The sequence below is a fragment of the Amblyomma maculatum genome, chromosome 4, assembly GCF_055883805.1.
Source record: "Amblyomma maculatum isolate TAMU_Amacu chromosome 4, ASM5588380v1, whole genome shotgun sequence".
NCBI classification, from domain to species: Eukaryota; Metazoa; Arthropoda; class Arachnida; order Ixodida; family Ixodidae; genus Amblyomma; species Amblyomma maculatum.
In genome coordinates, this window is record NC_139347.1 from 151,238,107 (window position 1) to 151,258,990 (window position 20,884).

The following is a 20,884-nucleotide window of genomic DNA, read 5'->3' on the forward strand; positions in this document are numbered from 1 at the left end:
GTTCTGAAGTTCCCCGAGTGTCCTGTTACATTCTACCCATGTTTCGACCTTTAATCTCACCGCCTGCATGGCCAACCTGCACATAACAGATGTTATGGTAATCGGCCTGTAGGATTTTATGTGCGCCCTTTCTCTTTTCTCTTTATAAATTAAATTCATTTTACTCTGCCGCCAGCTGCACGGAATTCGCATATTCGTTAGGACAGTTTCCGGAGGTTTTAACAACGTTTGCTTACTTTTTGGACCAAGTTCATTGATCAGCTTGATCGGAGTTCCATGTATTCCTGTAGATGTGTTTTTAGGAATATTTTTTTATTTTGCTATTTTCCACTTTAGATTGGTCAGTTCTAACCTGCTTTGAATTCTGTTACCTTGTGTTGCTTCCTGATTTGCGGAGATTACCCTATAATCGCTCTTAAATGACTCGGCTATAACTGATGTAATGTAGTTCACTGCGTTGTCTCCCTTTAAACAATTTCCCTCGTTATATTGAATCCGATCCTGCTTTCTTTGATTCTTCTTCCCTAGCCAGCTTATATGGTTCCAGAATTTTCTTGCTCCGTCTCTAGAGGCATCGTGTATGTCAGTCATCCAGCGATCGGTGGACTACCTTATTTTACTTTGGATGAGGGCCTGTACCTCAAGTTTCTTCTGTCGATATGATTCCCATTTTTGGTCGATTTCCTCCTGAGATACCTGTGCTTTCTTTGCCACTTGGTGTTTCCTTGAAGCAGGCCGTCGTTGTTCAATAGCTTCCCTGATTTCCCTATTCCAACAGCTCCATGGCCTCCTCTTTCCATTCCAGCGGTTTGCTACTTTAACCTTCTTAATTTTCCTCCTTATGAGTAGTTCTACCTGTTCATAATCACACTCTTCCATGGGGCTTTTCTCTATTGCTTCCTCTATGTCTGCTGCTATCTGCGCTATTTGATCGTCGTTTAATTTTGCGGTTGCTTTTTGCCTAAGTTCCATTTCTGTTTTCATCAAGGGCGCCATCTGCAGACTAATACGTTTATGATCACTTCCCAGACTACACTCCCCCAGGGGCAAACAAGCAGCGCCACGAGTGGGTGCCAGAGCATTTTTGTAGTGGCGGCCGTGGGGAATGTAATCGAGGTCTGTGCAGCGAAATAATGGCAGTTTTGACCAGCTGAAGTGATGTAGCGAAGCATGAACAATCAAGGAGCCACATGACAAAGGGACAGGGACGAGCCCTGGCTGCCTGCTGGGCGTTTATTTCTAGGCTGGAAACACGAGAAGCGGAAGACCACAGGAGGAGAAACACGTGCAGTTGGGAAAGGCCGAGCAAAAAACGAGGGATAAAAGAACACATTTTTCTTTGGTTTGCATAACAAAAGCAATGAAAGCTGGCGGAGAGCAGCGACACCTGACGATGGACCCCGTATAAGATTGGAGCTCACGCTCGTAGACGGGCAAATATAGACCACAGGACAGGTTAAGTGAAAATTATGCAATGACCAACTGTATCCACAAGCGCGGCCCACTGGCGTGCACGGCGGTCCCAGTAGATGTGCATTACTTTTGTCGGGCATGCTAACTGGCACTATGCAGATAGTGCAGATGTCTAGGAGTTGCCCAATTTCTTTTTTTTTTTGACGAATTAAGAAAGACTGCTAAAGCAGGTGAAGGTAGTGTGTCCTCTTTTGAGAAAAACGCTTCATGAAAATGTAGGCGCGGCATATCCAGCAATGATCGCCAGCTCACTGCTCATTCGACAGAAGCGATTCGTAAATCTTATTTGGGGACGTGAAATATAATCAAGCCAGTGAAAATCGGTACAACCCAGCAACCCAGCGACGGCAACTTAGAAATTTATTTGTGTCCATAGAAGGAACGAGCGGCGAATGCGACCCACGCGCAGCAGATCCGCTGTGTTACCACAGTGCGGCCGAGCACACCAGCCACTACAAAAAACTCTTTTCCGTCGTGAGGGGCGCTCGCACTGCGGAGCGAGCTACTGCTGCACGGTGCTCATAGTAGCATTCATTTGACCTTTGGGGCGCCGATCCGCGCTGGAATAGGTCTCAAGGATGCGTCGGCAGAACTCGCGCCATGACGTTAGGGCGGCTTCTCGGTTCTCGTACCATGTACGAGCGCCATTTTCCAGGCTGAAGAGAACGTTTCTAAGCTTGGCGGCGTCGTCCCACTTATTGAATGAGGCGACCCGTTCAAACTAGACGAGCCGGTCTTCAATGTCTTCGGTTTTACTGAAGTGGAAGAGCTGAGGCTGTCGCGGGGTCTGCAAAGTGTAGTAAACTGAAGCTTGCATGGCAAGTCGAGGGGCGGTTGCGATGCTGACCTCCAACGGCCCGTGCTCAGGGGGCAGGCCTTGACTCCTCCGGCTCGCACGGTGCACAGGGGTGTCGCACGACACCGAAGTTGAGTCCTGGGCACGCGGAGGTGCGCGGGACATGTACTGGGATTGATACGCAGCGCCGACACCAAGCTATGTCACGGACAATGGGGCTAGACGTGTCCACAAAGACAGGGAGAAGCTGTACCAGCAGCCAGCGTTCCCCACATAACGCGCGAGCAGACTTCAGCGTCTTTTTCTCCCAGGCGCCACCTAAGAATTTCGGGAACACCAGGTGGCAGTATTATGCCTTCATTCATTGCCACATTAACAATGGCGTACTCTCATGGGGCAACACTTACGAAACACACTTGTCGCTACAAAATTTACAGAATGGAGCAGCTTGTCACGTTTATTACGCACTGCGCTAAAGCAACACATACTGGATGACGATCATACTTTATTGGTTTCCGAACTCGTGGAATATAAATTAGGTGTTTTTCTCGTTCAGTTGATGAAGGGTCTAAAAAATGTTGCTCTCATTACGAATGAATTCCTCATTTATATGAACAGAACAATATTTGCATTAAATGGTAATTTATTTTACCCAAAAAGCCCACTAATTATGGGAAGGGAACAGAATATTTAGATCGTTCTCACAATGGAACACACTGCCAACAGCCTTAAAAGTGCAGAATTTGAACCGCTTGAATTGAGAACGTAAGAATTTTTTTTATATTATGGCTCAGTATGATGTGATTTGCCATGCGATAATCTTCTTTCTGTGTCCTTTTTCTGTATTTTTCCAACGTCTATTGACATTTTGCCACTGTCTACACGTTTTTTTCGAAAATAGCGGAGTGAATTAAGGTTCTTTCTTCGCTTTAAGTAGCATTCTCCGGCAGCCGACACATTTTATTGGGTGCCACACCATCTGCGACGGTATAGCCGACGGTAACTGGAGACAACTTAACTTGATTGGAAAATGCACTGAAAACTCTATACAGGAATGCACATATTTACAACAGGTGAAACAGCAAGCACGATAACGTGGAACTGGCTAAACTCTCCGGAATGGCGGAAGAGGCGACAAATTAAAATCTAGCTGCTTTACCTACCTTTCGGAGCACAGCACACATTTTTCATCACCCAATCTCAGCAATGTCACACATGATTGGTTCGCGAACACCCCGGCATTTATTTCGATTTCCGTAAGGTTCACCTCCCTTCCCTAAAATAAACAATGCAAACGGGACAAAAAATTCGTTTCACAACAAACGAAATGATTGGCTCACTAGATCACAAACTCTCCGACATGGACAAAGATACGAGAGATCAAAATCTAGCCTAGAACGAATTCAGACCGCGGGTTCAATTTTATCACCTTCGAATCCCGGCCACATCGTTCATCATAACAATTTCACATCATAACAATCATAACAATCTCACACATCATGGGTCCACAAACACTTTGGCATATCTTTCCATATCCGTCAGGTTCATCTTCCTCTCCCGAAATCATACAATCCAAAAGAGACAACAAAATTCAATTAGCAATTGAACTTTAAAGAATGGAGCTCGAATTGTTTGGTTCACTAGGTCACATGCCTCACCCAATGCCTTCACAGTGTTACAGAAATTCTCTGCCCTAAAAGAGAAAAAGAAAACACAGTGAAACATATCAAAACGTGGTTCTGCCTGCGCAACCGTCGCCTGAAGCTTGCGTCCTTGGCGGCTCCTTTCACGGGGGAACTACCGGCATCCGAAGCGCCACCACTGCGTACATCAGAAGAGCCGAAGTTGGTCCTCAGGCACCGCATGCTACTCGTCACCTTTACACTCGTGCCCAGACGTCCGCTCAGCGTCGCTGGTTCCCACCATTGTTGGTATCCAGGGCTGGAATCGTCATCGAGACCCGCTCAGCGCACCTGCACCGACTAATTGCTACTTTTATGGGCTCCCCGTCAAGGACGAGGGCCTTATACCCTTCAGCCAGGCAGCATTTGTTCTTTGAACAATATGGCGTCCTTCCAAATAAGGCACTCGTTTTCAAGCTACGCTGTTTCCTGGCGATGGGTGCAGTCGGAGTACTACAGGGCCGTCGGTGTATACAGTTCGTAACGCTAATGAGAACAAGAGCCCACAGAGCGACGCAGCGCCGATAACTGACTGCCTGTCTCCTTGTCTTCGAGCACGACCGCAAAATCGTAGGGACTGCTTTTCCCCTCAGCCTACGTTTCCGTTAAGGTGGACCCGGCTGTGGCTGCCTCTCTGTTCGGTTCTTCCCGACTCTTGCCCGAGGGCAAGTGGGAGACAGCCGCAGCTGGGCATTGAACAAGTGACCCAAAAAGAGCGGATGGTCGTAATGGCATTTACTTCTTTGAAGAGGTTCTTATTTTTTGTTGATCTTTTGTCAATGCTGCATTATTTTTTAAACACCTTCAAGTCGTTTATGTATGAAGTCCCAATTCAGGCCCTGACTACGGGCCCTCTTCCTGGATACATATGAAGTATATCATGTTTGTGAAGAAGTTTGTGAAGAAATTAAACTAAACGATTGCGGATGTAAAATATCGGTGGTATTCATAACCCATGTCGGTATAGTTTCAACCCCAAATATATCTTGCGTCAAGAAATGAATAGCTGTATCAATTTTATAGTTTAGTATCGATAGTGTCGAATCATATCAATGCGTTTAAATCTTGTTTTAAGTATTACATTCCCAACTAATTTTGAAAATTTATGCGGAATAGGTAATCATATGCCTGCATCTCATATAAAAGAAAACACTAGATACTGCCAGTCCACCTAAGGAGTGGAAATTGCTAAAATAATCACCATACGTAAATCTTGATATTCTAGGATTCCGAAAAACTACCTCCCAATTATACCTCTAAGCTGTCCAAAAGTTTAGAGCATATTGTCACGTGGTGGTGACAATGTATTGGTAAACAATGAGAAAACTTGATATTACAGGAATCGACGCTTTATTGGGCTGACGTGCGTCCGCAAAAGAACTAAGGATTCGGTGGTGACTATACTAACAATCATGCTCAGCGGACGCCGATTTACGAATGCCAGTTTCAACTGTCAGCAGAGAATTTATTGGCGACGAGGAAAGATCTAGATAAAGCCACAAACGATCACTAGCATGAACTCGCAAATTGTAGAAACACACGCGAGCAGCTGAAATCTTCGAGATACGTTCCGACGCATCTTGCTTCCTCAGCACATTGAAGATAGGCGGCGACCTCGAGGTTCCTCTCGTCGGTTACGTGCGGCAGCAATGCGTCGAGCGTCGTTGTTGGCTCGCTGCCGTACACAAAGCTGAATGCGGTCACCTTGGCTGTTTCCTGGATGGCTGTTTTTAAAGCGAAGATTACGTACGGCAGAATGGCTTCCCAGGTCTTGTGCTCGTAATTGACGTACTATATGGTAGTCATGTCCGCAATCGGTTTGTTGAGACGCTCCGTAAGTCAATTTCTTTCAGGATGGTACGGAGTTTTTCGTCAATCGCTTGGAGGACTGTACTGCGGGATAGCTCATGTCATCTGAGGCGAGCCATCCTGTTTCCCTGTCTGTAATGAGCACTTAGGGAGTGCGGTGTCGCACCAATATGCATTCAGCAAAGAACTTCTCGACTTCTGTCGCGGTTTTATTGGTCAGTGCTTTTGCTTCAGAGTAGCGGGTACGGTAGTCATGGCCACGATGACCTACTGTCATCTGCAGATGTCATCGAGGGGCCGAACAGATCAATCCGAATTAGTTGAAAGGGGTTGGTGGGGGCGGTATGGGGTTCAGTAGCCCAACTGGCCTGATCGGTGGTGTTTTTCGTCGATGGCGCTCACGGCACGTTTTTGCATAATGGGCAACTTCAGCAGGTAACCGCGACCAGTAATGTCTCTCTTGGATCCGATGTAACGTGTGCGACATACCGAGGTTCCCTGCAGTCGGCTCAGCGTGGAATTTCTACAAAATATCATTTCAGTGTGCCTTACGCACGACAAGGAGGTTCGTGGTCTTAGGCGCAAAGTTCTTCACGAGGGAATCATTGCGCGGCGAAAAGGATGACAACTGACGTCTGAAAATAGCAGGAGGGAAGCGATCTTTCCTTCTAAGCAGTCCGCCAGGTCTTTCAACTCAGGGTCTGAGCGCTGCTGATGACCGAATCCGCTTGCGCTTACCTGTCCCACGAAGGCGTCGTTGTTGTCTTCTGGGGGCGCCCCCACAGGGACCCGGGACAAGCAGCCTGCATCAGAATGCTTGCGACCAGACTTGTAGACCACTGTGACGTCGGTTTCTTGGAGGCGTTAGCTCCGTCAAGCAAGGCGGCCGGAAGGATCTTTCACGTTGGCAAGCCGAACCATCAGAGCACATGATGATCGCCTAGTAGCTTGAATATTCGACCGTAGAGGTACGGACGGAACTTTACCGTGGCCCAAATAATCACCAGGCGCTCCTTCTCGGTAGCGGGTGATTGGCTTCGGCGCTTGAGAGGAACCTGCTAGCGTAGGTTATTACTTTCTCCTCTCCCTGATGTTTAAGAACGGGGACGGCGCCTAGGCCCATGCACGCTGCTCACGTCGCTGTGTATCTTAGTACGCAGCGCTTGAGTCGATTAAAAAGACATATCTGCCTTTCTGAGCTGCGTCAAAGGTTCGGCGAGGCGCGAAACGTCCTTGACAAATCGTTGGTAATATGCGTATAGTTGGAGGAATTGGCGTACAGCATGTCACCGGACTGTGGAAACTGTGCGACAGCAGATGTTTACTATTGATCGGGCGAACTCTCTCCTTGCTAACGATATAAACCAGCAACATCTCTTCGTAGGCGAAGCCATACTTCTCTGCTTTAAGGTTAAACCTGAGAAATAGATTGCGTCAAGCACTGTTCGAAACCTTCTCATATGGCTCTTCGAAGTTCGAAGAGATGACAAAAATGTCGTCTAACTATACCGGATACATGTTCTACTTCAAGCGAGCCAACAAGATATCCATTACTCGATCAGCATAGCTAGTGCAGAGAGGATGCCGAATGGCATTACCTTGGACTTGCAGAGGCCATTCAGCGTGATGAACGCGGTTTTACGCGGTTTTATGCAGACGTTTTCCTCGACCTTCATTTACCAGTACCCGGCTTATGATCTATTAACCTGACGAACTTAGCGTGGTAGAGCCGATCGATTGTGTCGACGATGCGGTGGAGGGGGTAGACATCCTTCTTTGTTATGCTGTTCAAGCAGCGGTACTCAAAACCAGAAACGAACTGTCCCGCCTTTTATTCACAAAATGAAGGGAGCCGCCCATGGGCTGTTCGTTGGCTGGATGACGCTGCCACAAAGCATTTTCATCGACTTGCTCCCGGATGGCGTTGCATTCTGGTGGCGATACACGATAGGGGCTTTGAAGGGGCCGGACGTATTCGTCTGTGATAATGCGATGTTTTCTCAATGGCGTCTGTTGCACCTTGAACGGTGACGAAATGCTCTCGCAGTATATTTCAAAAAAAGTGGTTTGCCACCTCCCAGGTAGTGCAGGGTTAACATAGAACGTCGGATGCTTGCCTTGGTCAGCTTGGTAATTAGTAGGCTCGTTTTAGAGGGCGAAGACGGCTCCTATGCTTACATTGAGAAAGGTGCACCTTGTTTCTTTGTTGAGATACTGGTATTCTACGATGAAGTTCGTTCCGTCATTTGAGCTTGTCCATTCTGAAAATAGCCGATGCCTCTTATCATGTCACGTTTTCTATCTAGTAACAATTGCGGGTTCCCGACAACGACGTCGTCGGCGGTGGCGATTTTTCCTGTACCCACAGAGACGATGACACTTGATTAGGGCGGTGCGGTCAATTCTTTATCGAAGACGTTGAGAGCGACGTAATGCATCGAAATTGTTTTAGCAGGTATGGCTTTGTCGAGAGCTTGATAAGCTTAGTTCGGAGGTCATTAATCGCCCGGTGTTCATTGTAGATAGTAAGGTAGGTGCGTCCATTTACGGTAAGGTTTGCGGTGCATCTCCCCGACGGCATAATAAGGTTACCACTAGCGATGCGGATGAGCGCATCATCCCAAATGCTCGTAGTTTTTTGAGTGGCAAACGGTACACTCAGGATAGAATAGTTAGCTCCAGTGACCATTAGGCAGTCACTGTGCGGCGTTTGATATTCGTTTCAAGGTCACGTGTTCGTATTTTTGCATCGCGCGTGGGCCTTCCCGTCCGATCTCGACTCCGTCGTCTGCTGAGGTTGCCGCCGAAATAAACGTTTTTTTTTCCTCTTGCCTCCCTTAGCAAAAAGAAGTACGTTTGGAATACACAGCGGCATATTTTTTACGCATTTTAAATGTAATTCGTATTCACGAATGTGCTCAAAATATGTCTGAAATATGTTCATCAAATTCCTTGCTGAATATTCAAAATGTATTTTTAAAATGTGTCAAAAATATCGTATCTGAAAGTACATTTCGAGTATAGTTCAAATAGGTGAAAAAATATGTAGGCATTTTTTACATACTTAAAATGAATTAAATATGTACTTTTGCAAATATGAAATAAATTTGTCTGAAGTACACTTCAGGTATAGTAAATGGGTGGCCCTTGAAGATATATTTGCAGCACCCTTCAAGCATCCTTAGAAAAACCATGCTTAAAATCATATTTGGGGCAGCATCTTGAAAATGAATTTGAAATGTACTCTTGTAAATGTGAAAGCAATGTGCCTAAAGTATATCTCAATTATGAAAATGGATATTCCTTGAAAATATATTTCAAGCACACTTCAAGCTGCCTTCAAAGATCAGTGCTCAAAATCATATTTGGGGTAGCATATTGGTAATGAACTAAAAATGTATTTCTGCAAATGTGTATTTAATTTGTCAAAAGTACAATTTTAATAAACGGACACTGGGGACTAAATTTAATGATCATTAAACCTTGTGCAAATAAAAATGCATTGTAATGATGTAGATGTGGATGACAGCTCGTGCGGACTGGCCACACGTGCGCATCCGAACAGTGATGCCGTTGTTAGCTGGAACGGTCAGGTAACGTGGCCGCGTGAGACTGGCATTCGGCAACGCATCATGGTACCCTGCCAGCCGCCAGCCCGTATGTTATCTGACGCAAGCGCTCAGCGCTCCAAGCCACATGCAGGCGACGCACGCTGCTGTCCCACACCTCGCTGCCAGCCATTGGCATTAAACAATGCCATTCATGTAGGATGCTCTTTTTGTTTTGTTGTTTTCCTGTCATTTTCGTTGCCGTCCGTGGGTCCACTACATTGCCATGTGTGTTCAAGCTGTCTCTGGCTCCTGGTGGACCCGGGGCCACTAACAATATCACAGACATTACACTACCTATTACCGCGCGAGCTTTTTTAAACACATAAAACAGTGCTTCGAATAGTGTGCAGAACCCATATTCATTGCTCAACCCTTAATTCCTTCTGTGGATTATTTCAAAGGTAATGAAAGATATATTTTTTGCATATGCAACAAAGCTACATTCACAGAAAGAGTGCTCAACAATTTCTGAAATTTTAATCCAGCAGAAAAATTGACACACACATAGGCGCTATTGCACTGTATGGTGACAAGCAAAATACATAATGTTGCATTTCAAGAAGAGAGCTTTGTCGGGCTGGCTGGTTCATTTTGAATGGAAGGAAGGAAGGAAAAGCTCAAACGGACGGGACGTGTAGGAAGGCGAGACAGACACATGAGCTGCTCATGCGCCTGTCTCGCCTTCCTACGTCCGGTCCGTTTGAGCTGTTCCTTCCTTCCATTCAATGTTGCATTTACCCACAAGCTCCTGTTCCAAGAAACTGCCAAAAAGTTCTTGCACAAAGTGAGACCGAGCAGGTCGGGCTTTTTACTCATTCTGGAACACACTTTTTTTTTCCAACTTTTGCATGGTTTTAAATATTGATAATGTCAAACTGAGCTACATTCATCAAGCTGACCATCTTTCCCAATATTTTTTCATTTAAAACGGACTTCTTGCTACTGCGGGTCTTAATCTCTGGCCATTAATGAGCTGGTGGCCAAGCAGCGCTGAATTAAGATGTGGGCTAAGGAGGCTGCGGCCCAGGGTCTTATCTCCGAAGATAGGAGGAGAGGGCCAATTTATTCTAACCTGCTTCATATATAGGACGGCAAATAACGTAACTTAGCAACAGGTATGAAGAGGAAAACTAAGAATGAGACGGTGTCCCTGCTTAATCCGACTGATTTGTTTAGCAACAGGAGAGACCTTGTCGAGCTGCAAAAGCAGGGTTTCCCCACCATTCTCGGAGGCCCCTTTCATGTGAGGTGATCTGCACCTGCTTATATTATCACAGAAGTTTTAATAGTTTCCCCTCCATCCTGTGACATATATTATGTCGAGGCATGCAAAAGGAAAGAAAAATAAAGAGCCTCTGCTCGTGCCACAAAGTATAACGGGCTTCCATCCTGTGACAGTGGACTACATAAAAAAAATGTAATTGAAAGAGCTGATGCAAGTAATTTTTTTTTTACACCGCCACCTTCATCCCTATCACTATCGCCCTTCATCTCTCAAATAGTTCTGTCTGTTCTTTTCTGCTTCTTTAGGGGAGGAAAATGGGCTATGTCAGAGTGAGTGCCGGACTAGTCATGTCTGACTGTTAATGGCTTTGCTTCTGTTCTGTGTGGTGCCAAACTAATGCATCACTCTCGCACTAATTGCAATAATCACATCTTGTCCTTCTTAAATTTAATATATATAGAATAAAATGGGGCATATTGCAGAAGTGTAGGATAAAAGTGAGTAAGGACAAAAAAAAAGGGGGGGGGGGTGTTTAGGTAAGCGCTTTAGCCCAGGGCTATTTTTTAACTCTGCAAAAGACAGAAAATTAACGCTCAAAATTCAGTCAGGCTGAGCAAAATGTGGTTATTTTCATCATGGTAAAAGAAAACAGCTTTCCTTTATGCCCTCTAACTTTCTAAACAAGTGTTTGTTGCAATCTATAGTTGTTCCTTTCTGTGCAAAAAAAAAGGAAATCTCTTATCTGGCATCTTTATTTTAATGAATCTGCAAAAAGCTATGAAGTTTCGAGCTCTAGACTCGCTGCTTCATCAAGTAGGCATGGCTGAAATCATATTTAAACAATGTGTTGAAACTTTACGGATATATGGAAGCACAGAAAAAGTGGAAATCATGACTCATGTGTCCCTTTGCAACTTATGAGCTGCTCAGTGATGTATGTATCATTGTAGGACAATAATCACGAAGGTTGCAAGACATTCAAAAAATTTATTACACATTTTAAACCAACAAAGAATGGTGACTGCACAAAGAAAATAATAGAATCAAAATATAACAGCACCTGTTCTACAAAATGAAATGAGTGAGAATACGAGCCATCCATTAGAATCAGCCAAGTGACACCCGAAGAGCAATGGAGTCAAAACAATAAGCTTAGCCCATTCACGAAGCCAGAGACAACCACGGCTTCATCTTGCGTTATGAGCCTTTGTTTTAGCCATCCTATGTAGTTCCCTGTAACCCAGTTGTTTGAGCATCAAAAAAAAATTTAACAATCGAGTAAGACGTGCAAAAGCTTTTGTGCACAGGTGGCAGTTGATGGAGACGAGGACATCCAGTGCACAGTGCAAGAGTGTGTTGCAGTCTGCACATGGGGGGATCCACTGCAGTTATAGCTACAGCACTTCATACTTGCTTCTCATGAGTAATTCCTGAGTTTGAATCCACTATGCCCCCATTGTTTCTTTTTAGTGTGAATGCACTACAAGCAGACACACAAGCATTAGACAATTTGGCTATGCCCTGAACCGCTGGATTAGTGCTAAATACATTCATGCTCACATAAGGCACAATAAAAGACACTAACTTCAAAGCATCCTGCCCATTTGTAGCTGACCATATTTGCCAAACGCCTAGACAGTCAAAGCCTAAGAAGCTGATGCCCACCTGCCCCCTTTGCCCCATTACTGCTGCCATAACACTCAACAAATGGGAGGAAGCCCCTGGCTTGGTAATCGCTGAACAATATTGTTATGAAGACAAAATAATCTACAATATTCCAACTGACCCTGCCACTCTGTCACTGACACAACAGCTCTAGCCAACTTTGGCACCGACCCTGCACAGAACATGCAAGTTCCAACTGTCGACTTTCAGAATCGGCAAGCCTCGCTGCCTCAAGCATTCACAAGAGCAGCGAATGTTATATGACCTTGCTGGACTCCTTGATTGTGACTTTCAATGGCAACAGAAAGCTATTAATGAATAGATGTCAAGATGAACATAAGTATACCCAACAGCTTGCCTTTTCAGATCACTTGCCCCCCCTCTCTCCCGTTTTATATCACCCTTTCAAAGCATGATGCTCCAAGCCTTCATTACCATTTCAAAAGCTGATCAGAGTGGAAGCAAGTGCTTATAGTGCAGTTCGGCAAGCAACTTTTTCTTATAAAGGCAAGATCTTGTCAATGTGCCTGAGTAAGCCAGCAGCGAGGAATTCACTTCACCAAAGACAAGATATCTGGAACGTGCCCACTCTCATTAACTGACAAAGATATATTAGTAGCAGATTTAGGAAGAGGAACAACTTTTATTTCATTTATCTCTTTCTTCCCAAGTGGAGCTCTGCGTTCAGTGCTCCATGTGCCACCACTTTCCTCCAGGCCCGTTAGACTACAATTGTAAGAGGTGCAAAAGAAAAAAAAAATGAAAGGCCAGAAAGTGAAAAAAAAAACAAACAAACATAGAGACAAAAAATAATGGGAAAAAGAAGATGCACAGAGAACACATCCTTCACTACATCAGGTTTAAACTGTACCCAAATACTCGCCAAGCAGGCAAAATTAGGAAAATGTATGAAAGGGTAAATGAAGCGCAACTATAAATACATACCTCATAGAAGCCACATGACAGGAAAAAAAAAACAAGCTTACTTGTAACAATGGCAAAACACTTAGCAGGGAGAAGGAAAATGTACATATATATATATGTATGTATACAATTGGAAAAAGAATGAGCAAAAATGACAAATGTAAAAGTAAAGGCAATAAAAGACTCAGTAAGCATCCATGACTGGAAAACTTCCAAAATGCATAAAGCTGCACAAGTGGAAACAAGGAGTGAAAGAGGAAACCGACACTTACTAAAGGTAATGCCTATTGCACCAATACTGCAGGCTTCTGGAGCTCAAGTCTCAGTGAATAACAGTGCACCACAGAGGAGTTATGAAATGTATCGACACAACTCGTGTAACTATTGTTAAAGCATCTAGCAGAGCTGGTTCAGTCTAAAGGAGTAACTCAGACCTGCACATCGCAGCACCTCCAGCAAAAAAATGATAATAATAGAAAATAAAAGAAATAATAATAAAAAGAAAGAAGTGGTATGCCCAAAGTACCTATTTGCTCGACAAAGAAGCAGGAGCCCTCCTCTGTACAGAGCATGGTAAGGGGTCTGCAGGGGGTCTGACACCTTCCAATTACCTAGCTCAGTCTTCAAACCTCATTGGGGTGCAGGTGATCTCTATTGGAGGTGAGATGGTCAACACCAGGCTATTTAGCTGAGTCAATTTGTTTCTTTTCTACGAAGGGCAGTCATACTCGCTTTCTAGCCACAGTTTGAGTAATTGTCACATGACACCAAAGCAGGCACAATGTTGGTAATCGGGGATGAAACCATCCACCACATCAAAACGAGGTCACGGCAAGGCAAGGTCCCTTGACTCTATTAATAAACAGGCACTTAAGATGTGCCTTTTCTAGCCACTTCAATATGCTTCACAGCAGTCCTGCACACTGGAGCAGGATCTCAATATTCGTACGAAGAGCCCCCGGGGTAGTAACACCAGCCACACCCATAAAAACCATTAAATTGTTTATAGTTTCCGACTGCTGAACGAATGGCATCCACTGAATATGCAGCTGCAAATACCCTTATTTGAACCTGTTCTCCATGTTTAACTAATGGAAATCCTAAGGAAAGCTTCTGTAGCTCCTTTGCAAAGAGTGTAAAAAGAGTGGTCATGTTTGGCTTTGAAAAACCAAAACAAATAGCAGGCATAAGCCTGTTCTGCTTTCAGACTGCAAGGTCCAGCTCAAGAATATCACACTGAACTGGCCAGATGTCAAACGTTAATTTTTAAAACACTTTAATTCTATCTGTATTCCACAATAGTGAAATATTGTGAGTTGAAAAATCAGCCGACAGCCTGGCATGTTCTATGCCATCCACTACGTCATCACACTTCCTCTGATTCTTTGCGGAAGCAACTTCAAGTTTTGCTGCCCAAGAATTCGTTGAAGCTGCTCTTTCAAAGGAATTACAAGGAAGGAAGAGCAAAAGGCTATGTCAATATCCCATTCACAGTTCTCGCAGTGAATCTCAATCTGAGCTGTACTACCCAAGTACCTGGTACAATCAAGACAATAGAAGTGGTTCTCAGCTTCAGGAATGTGTACACCCAAAGCTTTGAAAAGCAAGTATATTTCAATTTTTTGAGCTTTTCCTGGGTACTAGATGATATTCAGCAGGTCCAGCGGGTCTGTCATCCCCCTGGTCGCTGACTTTATGACGCATCACATAGGACATGAGAAGGGCTGCAACTTGTGTTCTCTCATCAGCAACTTGCAAAGTACTTTGTTGAGCTCTGCAGTCAGCATCTTAAAATAAATGAGATATTCCACAAATATTAATTGGAGGAAAATGTTAGTTCACATCAAATTTTCCTACACTCCACTTATACATAAGTGCCAAATAGCAGAGTCTAACTGATACAATGACAGGTGTATTTTACTGACAAACAGTGCGATATGGTTCCTTGCATGATAAATTCCATTTTTTTACATTTGTTAGGGTCAGCATAAAGGTGAGCATGTACTGAACATGCAAGCCAGAGAAAGGTTATCTGCCCAAAATGCTTAACATTTGCACTTCATTCAAAGCTTTTGGTGTCAAGATGGAATTATCTGGCATTTAAATCTTCAGCATTTCAGAAAAAAAGAAACATGCTCACTTGAGGACCTGTCTTCATCAGAACCTGAGCTGTCTGCATCACTTGGCACAGGATAAGGTACTGGCACTTCTTCCTGCTTTGATAAAAAAAATGAGTCCAGAGGAGAAAATCTTGCCTCACTCAATAAGAACTTAGCCCAGCTTTCCTTTCTGAAATTACTGAAGCTTAAAATATTCATATCATGGTAAGCTTCATGAACAGCACTGCACGCCACTTACAACTATTATATGACAGTAGCATATTAATCAATGTTGCATGGCAGTTTCATTAAACCAAGGAGGGGGAGCAGAAAAGTGGACACAACAGAACCAATTCTTTAAAAAAAGAGAAGGTGGCCACTACATGCAATTCATTTTTATAATCAGTTTATGAGGCTCGATAAACGTTTAAAGAGACAATAGCTATCCCTGCTAGTTTCCTATTTAACTAAAATTTGTTCAATTACTTTTTAAATCTTCACATAAAGGCTGGTTCACATGCAAGCAATTGAGTGAACTCAGTGGTGAGCGGCATCGACACAGCAAAAAATTTCCAACAGGTTGGAACTGGAGAGCTCGAGCTGCCGTGACAGCTCAAAATAAGTTTTTTAGTTACTCCGGCAGAAATTGCTGGAGTTCTCACTTGCATGTGAAAGGCTTAGGCGCTCATATGGCAATTATAATTTTAAAAGCAACTGTTATAACTGAAATTGATTGAAACGCCCACCTAAAGCCGTATATGTAAACACTTTGGATGTTAAGGGGAGTCAATGGAAGGAAAAGGAGAAATGCTACATGGTGAACGCTGGAAGGCCAAGTTTGCTACATGGCCGCTTGCCAACTGCAAGCCAAAAGGGTTCGTAATTTCAGTATCTGAAACGATATTCAGCCAGGAAGAGCACCTTTTTTAGTAGTCTTAGTGGCATTAGAGTTAAAATCAGCAATTCTCCAGAACTAAACATTTAAATAACTAAATGTACATTGGAAAAGTGTCAATCATAAGCAACTACATTGCCATAGGTCAAGCACTCATCTTTTATGTCTTTTATAATAACCTGAGTCTCCTAACATTGTGGCATCCTATGGCAGACACGAGTAATTGTGTGCAGCGAGGGGTAATTATGGCGCGCTCTTGTTGCAGCAAAAACGTGAAGATGCACGTGGTAGCACTGACTGACCATGATTTTGCTTCTTCCAGAGCCACACATGGCTCCTCCTAATGGTCAGGCTAGATACGTACATAGATCTGATTCTGCTAAACAATATTTAAGTATATATTTAGCAATTCTTTGCTTCCACCTTGCGCAGCTGCTAAATTAGAGGATAAAAGAGTAATTCAGGCCCTACCAATCTTGATGCATAGAAGGTGACAAAGCCCTGACTAAGCCTTGAAGCATATTTTTGTTTATCCACTTCCCTCCAAAATCACAGTGACATACCTCTCCAAGTCACTGAACTGCTTTTTGCATAATTATCGCAGGCATTACTGATCACAGAATCTCACTCTTGGTAGCGCGAGTGACACTCAAGCTGAAAGAAAACTAAAAAACCTTCAGCGTGGTGCATATCAAAGCCACATCCCTGTTTATGCAACAATGTGACCAGGGCTTAAAGTGCTGTTTTGTGATATGGGTCAGGTATTAAAAGGTGGGAAAGAAAAAAATAAAAAGTATCTGAAGAGCCACTGACTTTTCAGTAAATCCATACAACTATAGGTGTCATTGGCATTAAAATTATGATTTTAAAGTCATCAATAAAGCTTGACAGAAGCAAATTAACAGACTTTAGTGAGTGACCTTATATTTATTGATGACCAACCTCAGATAGGGTGTCCCCTAAGCATGGTAAACACACTTGATAACACTGTGTATTTTGGAAACTGCAACTTGGTGACATTGGAAACCCTGTCCTCCTACAGGTGCTCTCATTTTTCAGCTTTTGTCAAGCCATTTCCTTGCGTTAGCAGCAACTCAGCCACTAATTCCTGTTTCTTGCCTGAGGCTATCAGTGTTCAGAGCGATAAATTGATTTCAAACCTGCAAACCTGGTCCTTTCTCCATGAATATGAGCATAATACTATGCTTTCATACATAGTCATCTTAATTACTGCATTACGACTTTGGTTTTCACATATCCTTCACACGTGACATCACACCACTACAACACGTACAAAACCAAGCTTTACGTATATTTACATTCAGCCCATACCGTGCCAATATTCCCAAGTTTTTTCAGCAACTTAACATTCTTCCCATCTGTGCCTTACTCACGTATAACTTAGGCACTTTCACATATTGTTTTGTTAGTAACAACAATCTTCTCTAGGTTATATATCGTCAAGATCTTACTGACCCCAATACCATTAGATTTTCATCAAGAAGTAATTTTCTCCTGCCAAGAGTGTGCACTAATTACCGTAGTTGGATTCACATCAGTCAAAGCATGGAATAACATACCTCCGGACATCAAATCAAGTCTTTTGCTACATTTGTTTAATGGCGCTCATTTTGTTCTTCAATTCTTCAATCATTCAGAGCCACCAACTAATGAAATACTTCATACACACTTCGCAAAAAGTTACTTTTAAAACTTGTTTTCTTGCACATGTTAACTTGTTTGTATTAATATTTGAATAATGGATACTTGTATTTTCTTGTATTACTTTACGCTATGCTGCTGTTCTTCCTTTCATTTTTTTTATGATATGATACTACTTGTCGTTCTGTCTACGGCTACTTCTTTGTGGGGTATTCTATAATTTCAGAATGAATTTTTCTTCCTTGCCTCTATAACATTCATTTGTTATAGAGGCAAGGGAAAAAATTATTATTGTTATAACATACTATATTTTTACTTTGTACATTTGCTGTAACTACTGCTCCCTTTCATAACTCGTTTTAATTAGCTGAGGAGGTCCCAGTACAGTACATTTCACTATGGGACTCCTTTTGTATTTATTTATTATGTATGTAATGCTATCATATATGAAGTGCAATAAACTTGAAACTTGACCAAAAAAAAATTGAAATCTTGGACCCTGGTTGCAGTTTTAGTTTGGATCTTTAGACCTCAATCTTCTTTTTTTTTCTACTTGCAGCACAATAGGTCACAAAAAAAAACAAGCACAAGAGCTACTGTAACGTTTCCATAACAAATTCTGGGACAGGCCAAACTAAAATGTTACAATTTTACATGCGCTGTTGCCGGCTGCTCCAGGAGAGTGTCATGCACATCTGTGCCTACTGGCAAGCAATATCTTGCTTTGGCCTGGTGTAAGAAAGGCAGGGTTATTGGTTATCACATTTATCACTTTTTAGTGGCAGCTCTAATAGGACACCAAGTTTCTCAACAGAGAAATAAAAGGTATTTTGAAACATCTCAAAATAAAGACCATCAAGGAAAGAATGCAGTGTGAGATGTCATATGTAAACTATGCTAACTGTGCTTAGTTTGAACTGTGCTAAAAATTAGATACCAGATTATAAATCGAGAAACTTCGTGCTGTGCGAATATGAAGTTCCTTGTAGTGGGGGCAACTGAAACAAATATGTAATTAAACACTGACAACTTTGTGCCATGAGCATTCTCTTTCTCTGCCAAAAGCCTTTTTCATACCTGGCATCAATCCAGGGGCACCTCTCTATCCTCGTCTTCATCAATGCTCTGTGTAACCTGGTAACAAAGAGCATAGATGTTAGACATTAAATCAGCCGACTTCATGAAACATCGGGCACACCGTTAACATACATTCAAGTAAAGCTTCGAATGCAGAGCTCTATGCAACATGCTGAAGTGCATGTGCTCCCCCCCTTACACACACACACACACACACACACACACGCACGCACACACACACACACACACACACACAGCGGCCCTTCCTACTATGCTATATATCTAATAATGTAAATAATATATCCTGGTTCATATGTTAACCGCATGGAACTAAAATAGTAGAGTTAGGGCAAGGGTGATGCATTAGTTTAATTTCAGCTCACAGAATCCAAGCACAAGCTATTTAACAATCAGACGTGGAGGTAATGCATAAAAGACTAGTCCTGCACTCACACTGATATGGCCTGTTTTCCTCCTCCAAAGCGGCAGAAAAACATTGATGGAACTATTTGAGAGATGTAGGGTAATTGTGACAGTGGTGGCAGAAAAATATTTTCCTCATTATCTCATTTATTGTGCAGTTCCATTTTTTTCAATGTTGTCTATCACCACAGGACTGTGAGATTCACAGTAAACCATTAAAATCACTTCTCCAGTAACTAAGCAAGTGCAGATCACCTCACAAAAAGGGACCTCCTAGAAATCCTGTTTTTGCATCTCGACAAGGTCTCTCAACAGCTAAACAAAGATTATGCGGGGTTCTGGTTTTCTCTCTAAGTGCCTGTTGCTGGAAGTTCCATTATTTGTGATTGCATATATGATGCAGCTTAAAACAAAGCCCCTTCCCCCCCCCTCCCTCCCCCTCCTCCTACTCTCATAGGTTGCAGCCGACTGGGAGCAGAGAGCTTATTTAAGATGACACTTAGTCTATGAAGGTGCTGTACGGAATACCGTGATATTACTGTAAAAGGTCAGTAAACATGGCGTCAGTGTAATGTCCAGCGCCTAGGCAGTGAGAGATTCAAAGTAGCAACTTCCGGGATGTTTGGCGTACTTATAACCCCCCCCCCCTCCGCCACATTTTTTTTTTACGAGAGATCTCGACTGCGCACACACTTATGCAAATGAGACGCTCCTCAAAGATCGCGCTTTCCGACCCCAGAACAATTATTAGACTCGGCTCTATGTTTTCAAATGAAATGAATTAACACCATGAAAGCAAGCCCAGATTTGAGTAAAGTCTGTCCGCGCGCCTTTAGCCAACCGAGTTCGAACGTATATATTTACCTCTCCGGCCGCCTTGTACTACTGCAGAGTGGTCGGTAGAACTGTCGTCGTCGTAGATCTCGCCAAACTGGGGGCGTCGAAGTCAGAAGCTCCACCGCTCGAAGAGGCATGAGAGGTATCGGCAGCCATGTGCATTCTGAACCGCCGATTTTCTGTTTTTATGTGCATGAGCACATATCTTGCTCAAGGTGGCGTTTGCACCTTAAAGGCATAGCGCGCGTCGTTCCACAGGTTCCACAGTCCCCCTTTTGTCACAGAACGCACATCGACGAATCAGTCCAATAAAACGTATCCAGAAATCGTCCTGCCTTTACAGCTAGGCCTAGGCCTTCCCTTGGCAAAGCGGTGTGTGTCGATTAACTCTATGGATCTATGGTTTGGTGTGGTTGGTGTGGTGATTAAATAGATAACTGCCACATATCTGGTGAATAGTGTAGATCATAAACGTAAATGTACATACCACTGAAATTAAGTGGTACTATGCGCCACCTGCCTTTTGTATTTTGTGAAAACTACCTTGCAACAGACTAGCCTTTAAGCCACAGAATCCTTGGCCTACATCGTTTTAATTCACTCGTTTTCATTCTCGGGATAAAAATTCAAACGCTGAAGAGCATGAAGGACTGTCCGTTGAACATGCATGCATGGGTACATGAGCGCAGCCGCGGTATCCAAGTTG

At 43.3% G+C, this 20,884-nt stretch overlaps 1 protein-coding gene across 1 annotated transcript; it reads right to left on the minus strand.

The window, feature by feature from the left end:
• Window positions 1–14,090: 14,090 nt before the first annotated feature.
• LOC146193308 (uncharacterized) lies at window positions 14,091–20,341 on the minus strand. The gene is made up of 4 exons (XM_084600513.1): window positions 20,206–20,341; window positions 18,919–18,975; window positions 15,326–15,398; window positions 14,091–14,222 (listed from the first exon to the last, which is right to left on the minus strand). The coding sequence occupies exons 1-4, from the start codon at window positions 20,313–20,315 to the stop codon at window positions 14,091–14,093; spliced, it is 372 nt and encodes a 123-aa protein (XP_084456639.1). The 5' UTR covers window positions 20,316–20,341.
• Window positions 20,342–20,884: the final 543 nt, after the last annotated feature.